This window comes from Eretmochelys imbricata, chromosome 25 (assembly GCF_965152235.1).
Source record: "Eretmochelys imbricata isolate rEreImb1 chromosome 25, rEreImb1.hap1, whole genome shotgun sequence".
Lineage (NCBI taxonomy): Eukaryota > Metazoa > Chordata > Testudines > Cheloniidae > Eretmochelys > Eretmochelys imbricata.
Genome location: NC_135596.1, coordinates 8,572,160 through 8,587,097, shown reverse-complemented (window position 1 = coordinate 8,587,097; position 14,938 = coordinate 8,572,160). Strand labels below are relative to the sequence as shown.

At 51.0% G+C, this 14,938-nt stretch overlaps 1 protein-coding gene across 1 annotated transcript; it reads right to left on the bottom strand.

The window, feature by feature from the left end:
• Positions 1–940: 940 nt before the first annotated feature.
• On the bottom strand, positions 941–12,005 carry NRTN (neurturin). The gene is made up of 2 exons (XM_077841760.1): positions 11,777–12,005; positions 941–1,389 (listed from the first exon to the last, which is right to left on the bottom strand). The coding sequence occupies exons 1-2, from the start codon at positions 11,982–11,984 to the stop codon at positions 941–943; spliced, it is 657 nt and encodes a 218-aa protein (XP_077697886.1). The 5' UTR covers positions 11,985–12,005.
• Positions 12,006–14,938: the final 2,933 nt, after the last annotated feature.

Genomic DNA, 14,938 nt, shown 5'->3' with positions numbered 1-14,938 from the left:
TTTGTTAAGATCACTTTCCTGGCCCAGGGAAGCATCCAATAGTTGTCCATTGACCTCACTAGAATGTTGGCAGAATGGCTGTGAAGGAATGATAGTATTCTGCGATTGCCACCAATATTTATCTCTCTCTCTCTCTATATATATTCCTGTATATTTACAGAGCATGAATATACTGCATGTCTACAATAAAATAAGGGTAAGATATGATCTTAGGATATAAAAGAATATTTCTTGACCGCTCAGTCATTTATCTGCACCCAAAAAGGTTCCATCCACGTGAACTCCATGCCCTGGAGCAATTCTCTTTAGGCCGCAATCCGTCTCGGAGGGGAGCCTCTGAGAAGAGGCCTCAGTTTTTGTAGGACTAGGAATGCCAATCTGACTCCGCCTTTCCGACTGGATCGCAGTTCCGGAGCTGGCCGCCCAATTGCATCCAAAGACAAGGGCGACTGGCACCTTTTGGACTCGAAATACTTGGTCAGCAAAACTTTCCTGCTAAACCCCTTTGTGAGAGCAATAAAATAAAAGCCCATGTGGATGCCAGGCTGGTGCTGTGACTGATGCCGGCATCCCTGAGGAAATCAGCAGGTGTTTCCTCCTACCTCTCCATTCCCCAGCTCCTCCTTCTTAGAGCATCCCAACGCTCAGGGGCACCGGGCTGGCGGGGGGAGCGCGGAGGCACCTGTCGAAGTGTTGAAAGGCCCCTCGATCTCTCTCAAAACACAACCCGGCATCAAGAGTTTCCCTGTTGCCCCTAGAGTCCAACCACAGAACTGAGGTAGACTTGGAAACAGTTGCCTTCTTGACTCTCTCGGAGCCTGGGTCCCCTCTTAGTTCCCTTCACTCTCGGAACGCAGCAATGTCCCTTTAGGCCCTCGCCCTCTTGGCTTTTGGGCGCTGCCTTCCAGACATCAACCTTCCCAGGTTCCCTTTCCCCACTTCACACGCAGCCACATTCCTTGGCCGACAGCTCGTTGACGGTGTAGTAGCGGTTGTAAGTGTCCAGGAAGGAGACATCGTCGTCGTACGCGAGAGGCCTGCAGCAAGGCCGGGCTCTCACCTTCTCCTTTTTGATCTTCTTCTTGAGCCTCATGTTCTTCAGGGAGAGGTCATAGTTCCTGATGGCTGTCTCGCACGTGCCAGTGCAGTAACGGAACAGGACGATCTCGTCTGACTCGTAGCCCAGGCCCAGCTCGCTGACGCTCACCTCCAGCTCCTTCAGGGCACAGGGTTTGTGGCGGGCCCGGGCTCGCTTCATGCGGTTCCCAGGCTTGGGGAAGAGCGGCAGCTCATGCCCCCCGGAGTTCATGGACTGGCTGTACCTCTCGACCAGCGTGGAGATCAGCTGCCGGATTTCACCCTCCGTGTAGCTTTCAAACAAGGTACTGTCTGCAACAGAACAGGGACAGGGGTTAGCGAGCCAGGCAGCGGGGAATGGCAAGCACAAGCCCCCGGGAGCTAGCCACCCAGATCTCAATGGAATCTGGCCACCTAACTCCTTTAGATTCCGTTGAAAATCCCAGCCCCAAATATTTCTACGGATTGTGGGTAAACTTTCAAAAAATGCTTAAGTGACTTAGAAAGCTAAGTCCCATTTACTTACAATGGGACTTAAGCTCCTAAATCACATAGGTCCCCCCCATCTTCATGTCCCCAGGCTGCACGCACAAGCAGGAAAGAGCCTATAAAAGGGACAGGAGAAAGTGATGGGTGTTAGGAAATCAAGGCTCCAATAATTTGCGAAGCCCCTCTGAAACGTTGACTACGTTCTACCCAAATCTAAGCTTCCATTCAAGTCAGCAAATTACCTGCCGAGCATTTCCGCTTGTGAAGCAATTGGCCTGCACAATGAAACAGGCGCGCTCCTGCCTGGTTAACCCGCCTTGTGGAAAACTGGCCCAGACAAACTCCAGCACCATCAAAGGCTGACATTCACCCCTCTCCTCCACCCTGCTTGCTCCTTAGAGGTCAGATGGGCCCGCTTTATTTAGCAGAGCAGAGGCCTTATCTACACTAGGGCTGAAAAAAAAATCACCAGTTCAAGTATTGTGGTTTAAGCATGAGTGCAAGTGGGGTTTGGGCCCTGCCTATTGTACAGTTTAACCCAGGGAAGCCAGAACCCCGACCTTCACGGCGATTGTTTTGATGGTCTAGTACGGTCCCCTGCACAACACAGGCCAGAGACCCTCCCACAGCAAGCCCTGCACTGAGCCCCCCGCCTGTCATTGAACTGGGGCATATCCTTCAGAATGAGGCGTCCGCTTGAGAAAGGTGCTCCTGGGTCCAGTGTAGTCAGAGCCTGAGTGTCTTCTAAACCAGTTTACAACACCACGGTGCGTCTAGCCCGGTTGGACGGGAGGGGGGGCATCCGCCCCTTTCGTGGGGCTGCAGGCGGACAGAGCGAACCCGTTTCATGCGGGAAAAGCAGCTGCAAAGCGACGACTTTCAGATGCCACCAGCCTGATGCCCTGGAACCGGCTAGTGCCCCAGTCCACTTGCTTCCTACTGAAGTCCTTCCTAAGGGCTGAACGAATTCATCCCAGGAGAGGCCACCGGCACCTTGGCCTCTCTAACACTTGTTGAGCAATTAACCGGAAGCTCGGTATTTATGGGGACCACAGCTTTTGTGGAGACTGAGCTTTCGGATGTGTACAACCTCTCCGAATGCCTGCAAACAACGGCATGCCCAGAGCGGCTTACGACACGTACAAGCCCCTGGGGCGGGAGTGGGTTTGGGGGGATGCACATTCTAATGACTGGTCTCAGTCAGCCAATAGCAGAAGCCCTTTGGAAAAGGGCCCGGCGCCAGTCATCCCATTGGCCTGTGGGGGTGAAAGGGACGAAAAGCCAGCAGAGCTGTGCAAGAGGTTATGGAAGTCAGCTGCTCGGTGTCAGCTTTGGCTCCCACCACCTTCCCAGTCACTGGTGCGGGGGGAGCGGGTTCACTGGGGCCAAGATCCATAGGTGGGGAAATGCTTTTGCTGGACCCGTCCCCACTAGCAGCCCCCCCCCCCCCGAGAATACAAGGCAGCACGAATTAAGGGCCCGTTCTCCCCCCCCCCGAGGGTTGGTTGCAGAGGCAGGGTCCTCCAGCTCTGGGAGTCACCCTGCTAGGCAGCCAGAAGCCAGCGCATCAACGAATGCCCTGTATGCCGATTCGCCGTCCCAGGCAGTCAGCTCGAGCTCATTGATCCACTGGCTTGGGTGGGGCAGAACCCCGTTTCCATGGCCACGGGGTCCCTCTCTCACGGGGTGAGAGAGTTAAAAAAAAAATACAAGAATGAGTCAGGACTGAAGCGTCTTATTGAAACAGGATGAAAAATGGTTCAACCTCAGAGTGAGAGGCTTTAACGACAGCTTTCCAATTCAGCCCAAGGAGTCAAGCTGGCTCCAGGTGGCACAGATGCTCTTGGCTTGGAGGATGTGGCCAGGGCCCAAGAGACAGGAATGCTCTAGGTGAGGCTGCCTTAGGCCTTGTCTACACTTGAAAGGATTGGCTGGTTGACCTATACCAGTCATGCACCCACCTCCCCGCCTCACCCCCTCAGCCAATTCCCAGTCCAGATGCAGCTTATACGTCCTAGCATTTCCAAAGCGACCTCACTTTGGGTTGTGTTTCAATGGCTTTCCTTAAGCTAAGCACCATGTGGTTGGGTAGGTGTTTGGGTAGGAGACCTCCAGATGCTTTGGCCAATGCAATTTCCCTTTGAGTTAATATTGGCCAGCATGGGGCTTGCTTTTATAGGACATGTGAACAGGGGCGGTGAAGCCCTCCCAAAAGTGAGGGGGTGGGGCCAGGGGCCGCTGTCTGCTCTGTGGACCCGCCCATACCCCTCCTCTTCCCCCCCCCCCCGAGGCTCCACCCCCGGCCAAGCCAGAAGCCAAAGCGGGGCCAGGGAGCCTGGGTGGGCTCCTCCACCTGCCCGAGGTGGGGGGTGGGGCTGAGAGCAGCCCCCAGCCTATGTTCCCACCCCCTGGACTCCCGTCCAAGGCAGGTGGAGGGTTCCCACAGCGGCCCAGGCTCCCCGGCCAGGCTCCAGCTGCCAGCCTGGCCAGGGCCTTGGGGGGAAGAGGCGGCCCATCCATTTTCAACAAGTGGGAGCACCGTGACTCTCTGGCTCCCCCTGTTCCGGTGCCCCTGCATGTGAAACTCCAGTCCTGACCACTCGTGGCAGTTTCTGTAAGAATTAGGGATGAGTTAACCCTGGCATCCAATTCCAGTTCAGGCACTTACATTCCGTTTAGTGAAATTCCCTCTGCAGTTTCACTTGAATACAACAGTTTGGATTGGGTCTTGATCTGCTAGGTGATGTAGCTGGGTGGGCTTAACCAGCTGTGGTGTCCTATCCCAGAAGCAGCTATGTTTCAAGGATGGGTGACATAATCTCGGTGTCAGTTAATTAATGAATGCCTGCAATATGTGATCGTCAGGTGAAAGACACATTAGAAATTCCAAGCATTCCCGTGGGGCCAGTTCCTGGTTTTATTCAGTCCTTACTCACTTTGATTTGAGCAGGAGTAAAAACTTAGTAAGGCCGTCGGGGTTTGGCCCACTGTTGCTATTGGCAGTAAAATATTCTAATTCTTCTACCGATCAGAGAATGCCACAGTCCCATGTTATTTAAACATCAGAACTATTTGTTTCAGCTCCGGTTGACTTGAGTCCACGTGCAGTAGAATTGGTCAGGAAATGGTTTTCCCGGTCTGCAAAAAGTAGATTTCAAACCTTTTGGGGATGAAATGGAGACCTTCAGAACTGTTTTTGGAAAACCACAGCATGCAAGACTCATTCCACAATACCCTGTGGTTAGGTGCTCACCTAGGATGTGAGAGACCCCCGTTCAAGTCCCCATTCCGCCTGATTCGGAGTAAGGCCCTGCACCTGTCTCATGGCCCACATGAATGCCCTAACCCCTGGGCTAGGGTCTGTTCTGGGACTGTGCACTGGTTGTCTATTTCAGTTACATGCTAGACCTGAGGAAACCATCTAGATAAAGGAGCATTTTCCAAAGAAAAACCATTATCAAAAAATTCCTGACCAGCTCTAATCTACAGGTTACTTCTAGGATACGGAAAAGGAAATTTACTTTTTTGTGGACTAGTAACACTGGAGTGGGCGTGCATGTTTACATGCACATGGGTGTTTTTACATTACATTGCACATACTGCTCCAAATCTGCCAACCTGAAACCCATGTTGCTAGAGAAGATTCTTTTCATGGGGCACCCTCTCCTCCCAACACCACACTGCACAGTTACACAGCTGTATGCCCTGCGAGGAAGGGACTCCAGGGATGGCTGGTGGGCCACAGGCAGTTCACAGTTTGAAGCTGCTGTGAACCCGAGGCCCCACACACTAGCATGGATACCTCTGAAGAGCCAGGGAGGTCCAGCTGTCCTGCAAGCTAGGACCTGTTTGAGATGCCACTGTAGTAGACGCCAGCACTCGAGCATGGATGAGCCCGATGCAGGGGAAGGATCCTCAGACAAGTGTGCAAATTCATTCCCCATTACCGCGATGGCGCCCCCAACTGAGCAGGACATGACTATCAACTTTTCATTAGTTTGCTCACACTAGGAGAGGTCGTGACACCAGGAAGAGAGGGCGGGCTGTTATCTGCTGTTCGTGCCCCTCCAGAGTTAGGCGAGGGGATGGGTGTGTGTGGAGCGGTTTGTTTACGTACCCGGGGATGCCCCTTGAATCCTGTTGAGAGATCGCAATGAAACTTTCATGGAAGTCCTCTGCAATCCTCTCCCAAAGGTCTCCAGGCGTGGCAGCCTTATTTCTTCCTCTGTGGTAGGACACATTCCCATGCCACTCAGCAATTACTGCCAGGGGGCCTGCCAAAGCAAACGGGCTAGCAGCCTATGGGCCCGGGCGGCTTTGGGACGCCAGCAACAGCTGTGGGAGGGGAAGGGACTTCTGAATCTTAACTTCCGCTTTCCATCATGACTCTACTGTCCATGGTACCTCTGAGCGTTTCATCTGTAGCTGATGCCTTGCGGCCTTGAGGGGTTCTCCCTCCACACCTGAGTCAGAGAAGGAGAAAGAAGAGGACCCGGGTTGACCTGTTCAGCGAGATTCTTCAAGCCAATGTTGCAACAGACCAGGAACAGAGGGGTGGCAGATGAGTATAGCAGAGTGCATGTAGAAGGAAAGAACGGACAGGAGAAATGCGCAGGAGGCCCAGCAGGAAAAGGAGAGGGAGATGCACCAGGACATAATGGGTCTTCTCCAGCAGCAAACGCAGAGGCTGAAGCTGCTTGTGGACTGACAGGTTCAAAAATCCCAGGCTCACCTTGGAGAACTCCATGGTCACTGCTCCCGACACCCTGCGACATTCCACGTGGCATCAGGAGCCACATCCCTACTTTACCCCTCTACACAGGGGGACGTGAAGGAAAACCACAGCTTCACCTACGTTGACCTGGGAGAGCCATGGTTGATGTATGTGTAGCTAAAATGGACATGAACGTTCCTTCCCTTTCCTTAAGCTGTGTTCCAAAAAAAGAAAGTCCCTCCTTGTAGCTTTCTGAACAGTCCTGTCTCCTTAGAGATGTACGCATCATGCACCTTCCCTGACTAGTCAACACTGATGTAGGTGAAGCATCCCGGGTGATCCACCAGCTCTTTCATAACCATAGGAAAACAGCCCTTTCTGATGATGTGGTCTGTGGCAAGGGGGTTTGGTGCCAAAATAGGGATTTGCATCCCGTCTAGTGATCCATTCGATAACCTCATTGCTGCAAATCCATCCCTTATGTCCTGCACATTGCTGACAGTCACAGTCCTGTGTAGCAGAAGATGGCCCTGCACATCTGCATGACAACCACCCCCGCAGTGGATTTTCCAACTCCAAAATGATTTCCCACTGACCGGTAGCAATCTGCTGGGGCAAGTTCCCACAGCACGATGGCCGCTCACGTCTCCACTGTCAGCTCCGCTCTCACATTTGTGTCCCTGGACTGGAGGGCTGGGGCGAGTCGGTGCACAGATCCAGGAATGTGGCTTTGAGCATCCGAAAGTTCTGCAGCCGTGACTCATCATCCCACACCTGCATTACGATGAGATCCCACAAGTCACTGTTTGTAGCTACTCTGTGAATGCCACCGAAAACCTCGACTTCGTTCTCGCTGTGTTCCACAGCAATCCGCCCTTCAGGAATCATCATGTTCCCCGCAGCTCCTCTCATAGCTCTCAAATATTGGAGGCTCACCAATCCTGTGCTTGTCCTAGGGGCTTTCGCCTTTCCTGGGGTTTTTCACCTTCCTCTGCAGCACGGGGCATGGGTCACTTGCAGGTTTAAACTAGTGTCAATGGTGGATTCTCTGTAACTCAAAGTCTTTAAATCATGATTTGGGGACTTCAGTAACTCAGCCAGAGGTTAGGGGTCTGACATGGGAGGGGGTGGGTGCGTTTCTTTGGCCTGCAACATGCAGGAGGTCAGACTAGATGATCACGATGATCCCCTTCTAGCCTTAAAGTCTACACGTCTAACTCTCATGGCAATAGTCCAGAGGTGTTCAGAGCAGAGGTGACGGACAGCAACAAGTCCCAGGCTGGTTTGTGGGATTTTCTGAATAGGCGTGAAAATTATGGGATCGAGATAGCATTATGGGGTGGAGAAAGTTGCATGATGGGACCTTGACGCTGCGGTCCCAGTCACCCCTGCACCACCTGTTTCTGCCCCACCATTGCACTGGATGGTGGTGAGTTGCACCCTGGGATACCTGCATGGTGCACTGCACTGGGCATCGACACAAGCACTCCTGGTGAGCACACACAGTGCTGACACAAGGAGCCAAATGTGTTTGTGCATAAGCGATATACTCACTTGAGTTGGCAAAAGTTTGTAGCGTAGACATGCCCTGAGGTAACTACGTAACCGAGACAGTTACAGGCTTAATTGGAGGCAATTAACTTGTTATGGTGGAGATTGTTGACACTCGGGGGCAGGGATTAGGCTAATGAAGTCATCAGCTCAACACAGGAAGAGCGAGAATTGGCAGGAAGTAAGAGGGGAGCTCCGAGACTGGGCTGGGCGGGATGGGGAACGCTGGGTGGAAGGTTCCTCCTGTACTATGTCCTGAAATGCTGGGAATCTAGAGATTACAGATACACGTGGGGAAAAGAAACAGACTGTGTGTATATTGTGAATAAGAGACCGCACAAACTGGCCAGGCCCACGGCACACCGGGTAGCTGAGGGAGCAGCCCATGACAGAGGCCTAAGCAAATCGCTGGGTGCTCTCGTTCACGCTGGCTGAGACGTAGCCAGGGTGGGCAGGGATGTTCTACTGAATGATGATCTTCCACTGCTGAGCCACAAGGAAAAGGCTCCTTGAAAGGAATTTTGTCCCCTCACCCCCATCCCACCTTCCTGCTCCTTGGTTTGAAAAGATCAGGTCAATATCTCTTCCAAGCTAACTCCAATCCCGCTCCAGGATTCTGCTGGAACGCCTCCTGGTCTCCACACCCCTCACTTTGTCTTGTTTATTTTCCTACCAGACTTTCACAGCTTGCAGCAGCTCAGGCCGCCCCTCACTGCATGACACTTAAAGTGCATGCTTAAAAAAAAAAAAAAAATCAAACATTGGGTGAATAAATAAAACGAACTCCCGTTGCATTCATGACTTCCAGATGCCTTGCACACAGCCACGTCGGAGACGCTGGGAGGAATCACGGCTTCCTCCGGCGAGAGGGGAACGGGCAAGCTTGTGCTGCAGTGAAAGGGTCGGGCACAGCGTGCTCCCGCTCGTGCAGGGGTCACAAGCAATCAAAGCATGGGAAAGAGGGCAGGAAGCAAAGAGATGTGGCACCAATCTATGGGGACCACAGCGCTTGGGTCTTGGGCAGCTGAACTGTTGCTATAAAGGGCCCGGTTCTGATCTAATCAGCCGGGTAAAGGAGGAATGACTCTGCTGGAATCAAAGGAGATGATTCCAATCTCACTCCAGTGTCACATCGGCGTAATTCAACATAGGTCAAAGGCGTGACCCCTGATTTGTACAGCTATAAGTGGGAGGAAAAATTGGCCCATAGGAGTTAAACTGATGTGAGTTCAGATCAGACCCAAAAGCTCTAACACCATTAAAGCCAGCTGTCGCTCTGGATCAAACTATACACTATAACAAGCCTTGGCTATTCTGCCCTCAGTGCGAACTCTCAGGGCCTGACTCTCATCTTACTTCAATAAAATCACAACCTAATCCTCAGAGCAGACGGCATCTAACCCTTCCAGACACAGACCTCAATTCAGAGCTGGGGTGTAAGAAGCAAGAAGAAGGCATAAAGGACAGCACAAAGTTGTATCTGTGACCCAAAGGTTATCGCCCCAGCAAACTTCATGACCCTGCTCCAAAGCATGGACACGCCGGAACTCTGCAAAGAAACAGCTGAAAAGTCTCTTTAATGTTACCAACACGATCTGACTTTCCCTTTGCCTCAAGCTTGGAAAGGGCTGAATCATTTTCAGTGAAACTGACCAAAGCAATTCATCCAGTTGCAGAGAGCAAGAATGGAATATTTCAGCCACAACGGTTAAAGTCTGGCAAAGTTATAACCAGCGGAAACCAGGGGCTGTCTGATAATGGGATGTACGAGGCCACCCTTGACTCTCAGCATTGCCACTAACTTTCTATTTTTACTTTTGTTTCCTTTAGCACCTTTCAGCCAGGCTCTCAACCATTCGTGGACCCGCACAGACCCCCTGCGAGAGACACACGCAGAGAACACAGCAAGGCTTCCCCTCACGTCTGGGCCAAACTTAGTGTAGAAACCCACACCTGACTGTCCTCCTTCAAGGTTGGATATTAGGGAACACTATTTCACTAGGAGGGTGGTGAAGCACTGGAATGGGTTCCCTAGGGAGGTGGTGGAATCTCTATCCTTACAGGTTTTTAAGGCCCGGCTTGACAAAGCCCTGTCTGGGATAATTTAGTTGGGGATTGGTCCTGCTTTGAGCAGGGGGTTGGACTAGATACCTCCTGAGGTCTCTTCCAACCCTAAGCTTCTATGTTTCTAAATCCCTCCTTAAATCTCTCCTCGACTGCGATACCTACATAAAACTTTACAACGGCCAGGCTGCTGACGTGCTGAGACACTGCCCATCGTGACCAACCCTGTCTCATTGTTTCCTTGTGCTACCCCGTCTGTCTGTATCCCTCTGTTGTCTCTTGTCTTAGACTGCGAATGCTCTGGGGCACAGAGGGTCTTTTTGTTCTGTGTCTGTGCAGCGCCTGGCACAATGCGGTTGTGGGGCATGATTAGGACTCCTCTAGGTGCTAGAATAATACAACAAATAATACTTTCATCGGCAGAGTCAGGAGCCGACCCAGATCTCCTGACTTGCAATCCCCTGCTCTCACCACCAGACCGTACTCCCTTTCAATGAACCCACCTAGAATTCAATGAGGACCTAGCAACCTCAGCCTGAACAGAAAGTGGTAAACACCAGAGGTCAAAACCAGAATTTCATTGCTCCTCCGAAGGGCAGCAGCCATCTCACAAACACCATTCCGGGGCACTGGCTCACCACCTTCTGTGCAAGGTCCTACCAGCACGTCAGTGCTCCTGGAAAGACCATCTCTCTAAGTACCCACCAACTCTGACTATGCTTTAGGGAGCAGAGCACAGCTGGTTACAGCTGCAGGCCCACAGCCCCGGGTCCAAAGAGAGCGGGCTGGTTTTGATCATGTTTTTAATCGCATGCTGTCCATCGTATGCGGAATAAGCAAAACCACATGCTGTCACACCATGGATAAGGAGGCCGCGGGTAAAGCAGAAGAGGAACAAAACCCCTTGTCTGGAGGGGTCAGTCTTGGATGAGCAGAGAACACAATGATCCCTGCAGCTTAATTAGCTTGAGAACCTAGTCGTGGCCCAGCTCAGACACTCAGGGTCTGTCTACACTGCAATGGAAGCCCTGGGTTAGGAGAACTTGAGTTAACAGGCCCTGGGTTTGTTAACCTAGGACTTGAGCATCTATACCCATTTGTAACCCCAGGTTAGGAATTGTTGAACCCCGGGTCCCAAGTTGGGGCGCCAGCATCTACACTGCATTATGCAGATATGAATCCAACCAGTTGTATCCCAGACTTCCTAGCACCCTCCCAAAATGTGCCTGCTCGAGCCTGTTGTTCGTGATGCAGTGTGAGAAAACTTGACTGTCCAGATGACAAAGTAAGTCAGCTTGTGGGACAGGATACAGCAGAACCTCAGCGTTAGGAACACCAGAGTTACGAACTGACCAGTCAGCCGCCCAACTCATTTGGAACCAGAAGTGCACTATCAGACAGCAGCAGAGACCAAAAAAAAAGCAAATACAGTACAGTGATGTGTTAAAGGGAAACGCCTAAAAAAGATAAAGGGAAAGCAGCATTTTTCTCCTGCCCAGTAAAGTTCCAAAGCTGAATTAAGTCACGGTTCAGCTGAAAACTTTTGAAAGAACCATCCTAACGTTTTGTTCCAAGTTACGAACCGCCTCCATTCCCGCGGCGTTCGTAACGCTGAGGTTCTACTCTCTCTTTGGAGGACTCAGAGCACGTCTACACTGCAAAGCAACGGGGCTTGAACCCTGGGTCTCGGCTTGACTCAGGCTCAGACCCTCCAGGGTATGTCTACGCTGCAACAAAAACCCATGGCATAGCCGTAGCTCTCCGTTACCCCACCCGCTCCGTGTATACCAGGGCCTGGGGAAGAAATGCTCTCCCCCAGCAGTGCCAGCTGTGAGATGGCTCTGAGCAGATGGAGTCAAGGCAAAGCATGCTATAGCTTACATTGAGAGATCAGCGGGTCACGGCGCTCCAGGGCTCTCGGGGATCTCCGCTGACCTACAGGCAAGGCAGAAGAGGAGGCTGACCTTGACGGCGAGGAAGGGAAGGGGCTGTATTTCCGGCTTCTGTTGAGCATGTCTCTACAAACTAAAATGGACAACATGGAACTGAGGAGCATCGAGGCAATGGCTGCAAACTTCCATACCTTCATCTTAGACCAAGTCAGAACATTGAAACTCTGCAAAACAGGCAAAACAAATATCCTTATTACAAAGCCTCTGCCCCCAACCCCCATCATCTCCCCGCGGACAGGTCCCCAGTAATAATGGTCATGCCATGGGCTGCTGAGAAACCTTCCCTGGGAATCTCAGAGCAATCACACGCATTCCTTCGATTGGACTCTCCCACTCCCTTGGGTCAGTATCATCCACATCCCTATTTTATAATGGGAAACTGAGGCACAGAGAGGGGAAGTGACTCGCCCAGAGCCCGGCAGCGAGTCAGAACCCAGGCGTCCTGATTCGCAGCCCCATGCTCTCAACGATGGACCTCACTTGTGCCATCACTTTCCCATCATGGTAACAGGCTGCTCTGTTTGTGGGACAGAGGACATTTACAGAGAATCAGCTCTGAGGAGCAGATTGTACCAGGCGCTAGCAAGGGCAGACAGGGGAAGTAGGGCACACGCATGCACGTATGTGCCCTGGGAATGGGTGGGGACCAGGACACAGGCGCTGCTCAGCTGCCCAGTGCGAGAAGGCTGTGCAGAGGTGGTGCAATGCACAGGCTTTCTGTGTGCCAGGTAACCCCCTCCTCACCCCAACCAGCAGAACCGCCTGGATGCTGGAGGAACCTCAGCTGCACCTTTCAAAAGGCAGGAGATCTCCCTGGTGCTCCCCCAGAGGAATTCTGGATAAGGCGAGAAGGATTCTACCTGGGATTGCAGGTGATGGATCATTTCCCATTGCGGGCAATGCACAGTCTAGCCTGATCAGTTTAAATCCATTTAAAAAAAATAGAACCAGGGGCCAGCATGTTTCTCCTCCAGATAAATATCCATAATTCTGCACCCAGCCCAGCCAGAGCAGGAAGGATGTGAGTGCTGAGTAGGATTGCTAAATCTGAGCACTACCTCCGGAACAAGATGGGTCTAGAAGCTGCTGCCAACAACCACCCACGGAAGCAATTCGCACTTCGCTTCTTTTCCAAAGACCTTTTGCCTGATCCTTCCTTTGCACTGCGCCTTGGGAATTCACCTCCTCCAGTGCAAAGCAAATGCCATTCTGAGCCATTCACACCCACTTTGCCCTGGGTACCAGTGGTGACACAAGGTGTCCCTGGAGTCTAATGAGAAGAGAAAGTCTTCCGAGCCCGGCCCCTTTACAGCAGTGACTAGAGCTGGGCAGGAAATGATTTTCCCCTAGAAGGAGAGTTTTTGAGAATAAAAAAAATTTCCCAGCCCGAATTGGGAAGAAGAGTCAAAATCTCAAAAATTTTGGAGAACTGAAAATCCAAAAAAAAAAAAAAAAAAAAAAATTGGTTTAGGTCAATTAGAAGATTTTATTTATGTAATTTTGGAACATTTCGTTTTGATAGTTTTGAAACATTTTATTTTCAACCTTTTTTTCTTTTTTCAAACCTCTCGCTAGTCTGAATGTCTTCAAATTTCAGGATGAAAACCGGTTTCAACTCAAAGAACCGGAACTTTGGATGTCAAAAATGTGGACGTGGGACATTCTGACAACGTCAAAACACTTTTTCCCAATAATTCCTCAGGTCAGGAGATTTGGCAAAATCAACCCTGTTTCGCCAACGGTTTTGGTCTCAACAAATTGACATTTTTCAGCCAAAAACAGCGTGTTGAAAAATTCCAGACTTAGCCTTGGTCTACACAACAGAGAATGACTCTGGTATAGCTACGTCACCCAGGGGTGTGAATAATCCACCCCTCTCACCGACGTAGTTACACCGACCTAAGCGCCAGTATGGACAGCACGAGGTTGGCAGGAGAAGTTCTCCCACCAGCCTCTTGCAGAAGTGGATTAATTTTGCCAACGGGAGAGCTCTCTCCCGCCGGCATAGAGTGTCTTCATTGAAGTACAACAGTGGCACACCTGCCTGGGTGCAGAGTTTTAAGTGTAGACCTGCCCTTACACAAGTTGCACTGGTCTTTATTGTTTGCCCGGCAAAAACAGCTCAGCTAAGGGAAAGTCAGCTGGAATCTGTTCTTCCTTGGGCCCGGTCAAGAGAATGGTTTACAAAGTTCCAAGCAGTCACACCTGTGGAAACTCCATGAGGATTGGGGTTTCGCAGAGTCACGGTGGGCCTACGTTTCAAAGCAGGGGAAGCCCATGGGTAACAGACGGGCTAATTTGACACACCAACCCTTTGTTAGTGGTGTTGATGCGTGAGAAGGAAAGAACCTCAGGGTGTGTCTGCATTGCAATTAGAAACCTGCGACCGGCCGGCCCATGTCAACTGACTCAAGCTCAAGCTAAGAGGCTGTTAAATTGTGATGTAGACACTCAGGCTTGGGCTGCAACCCACAGTAGGGACCCTTACAGAGGGGGTGCAAGCGGCACACATCCTGATTAGAACCGGGAGACATTTTGGAGGCTACTTTTTGGGGTGAAAAACGCAGCAAAACCTTTCACGAATCGGTTAGAACAACAAACAAAAAATAATTCCAAAGAGTTTGAAACGGTTCAGCGTTCTCTCAACGAAGTGCTTTGATTTGCTGGTGTGAAATGACTTGGTCGCAAACTGTCCTTTAATCACACTGTGTATTTTTTTAAAAATGCAAAAGCGTTTCAAAGTGGTCACAAAGTGGTCATTCTGATTTTCTCAAAATGAAACATTTTGTTCGACCCGAGACTTTTTTTATGTAGGACTTTTTCAAGCTGCTGAAAAATTGCAAACGTTTTCGGTTTTTTGGCCTGATCCAAAATGAATTCCCCTCCCCCACCATTTTTTGGAACATCCAATGAACTGCAAAATCTATTATTCGCCCCACTCTCATTTTGATCTGGTAGCCGCTTACCCGCTCTTTGCACTGGGGTAATTGACAAGGAACAGAGGAAAAGTCACAGGAGTCTTGGAGAGACGACACACAGCCCTACAATATCGTTTTTTATAGTCCTTTTCAGAGCCGTTCCACAATTGAAT

What these genes read in the sequence shown, in the direction of transcription:
- NRTN (XM_077841760.1), bottom strand. Translation starts at nt 11,984, where the DNA reads ATGAAGGTATGGAAGTTTGCAGCCATTGCCTCGATGCTCCTCAGTTCC. An exon ending in TGACCCGCTGATCTCTCAAT is followed by an intron (nt 1,390 to 11,776) that starts GTAAGCTATAGC and finishes GTTCTGTTGCAG; the next exon opens with ACAGTACCTTGTTTGAAAGC.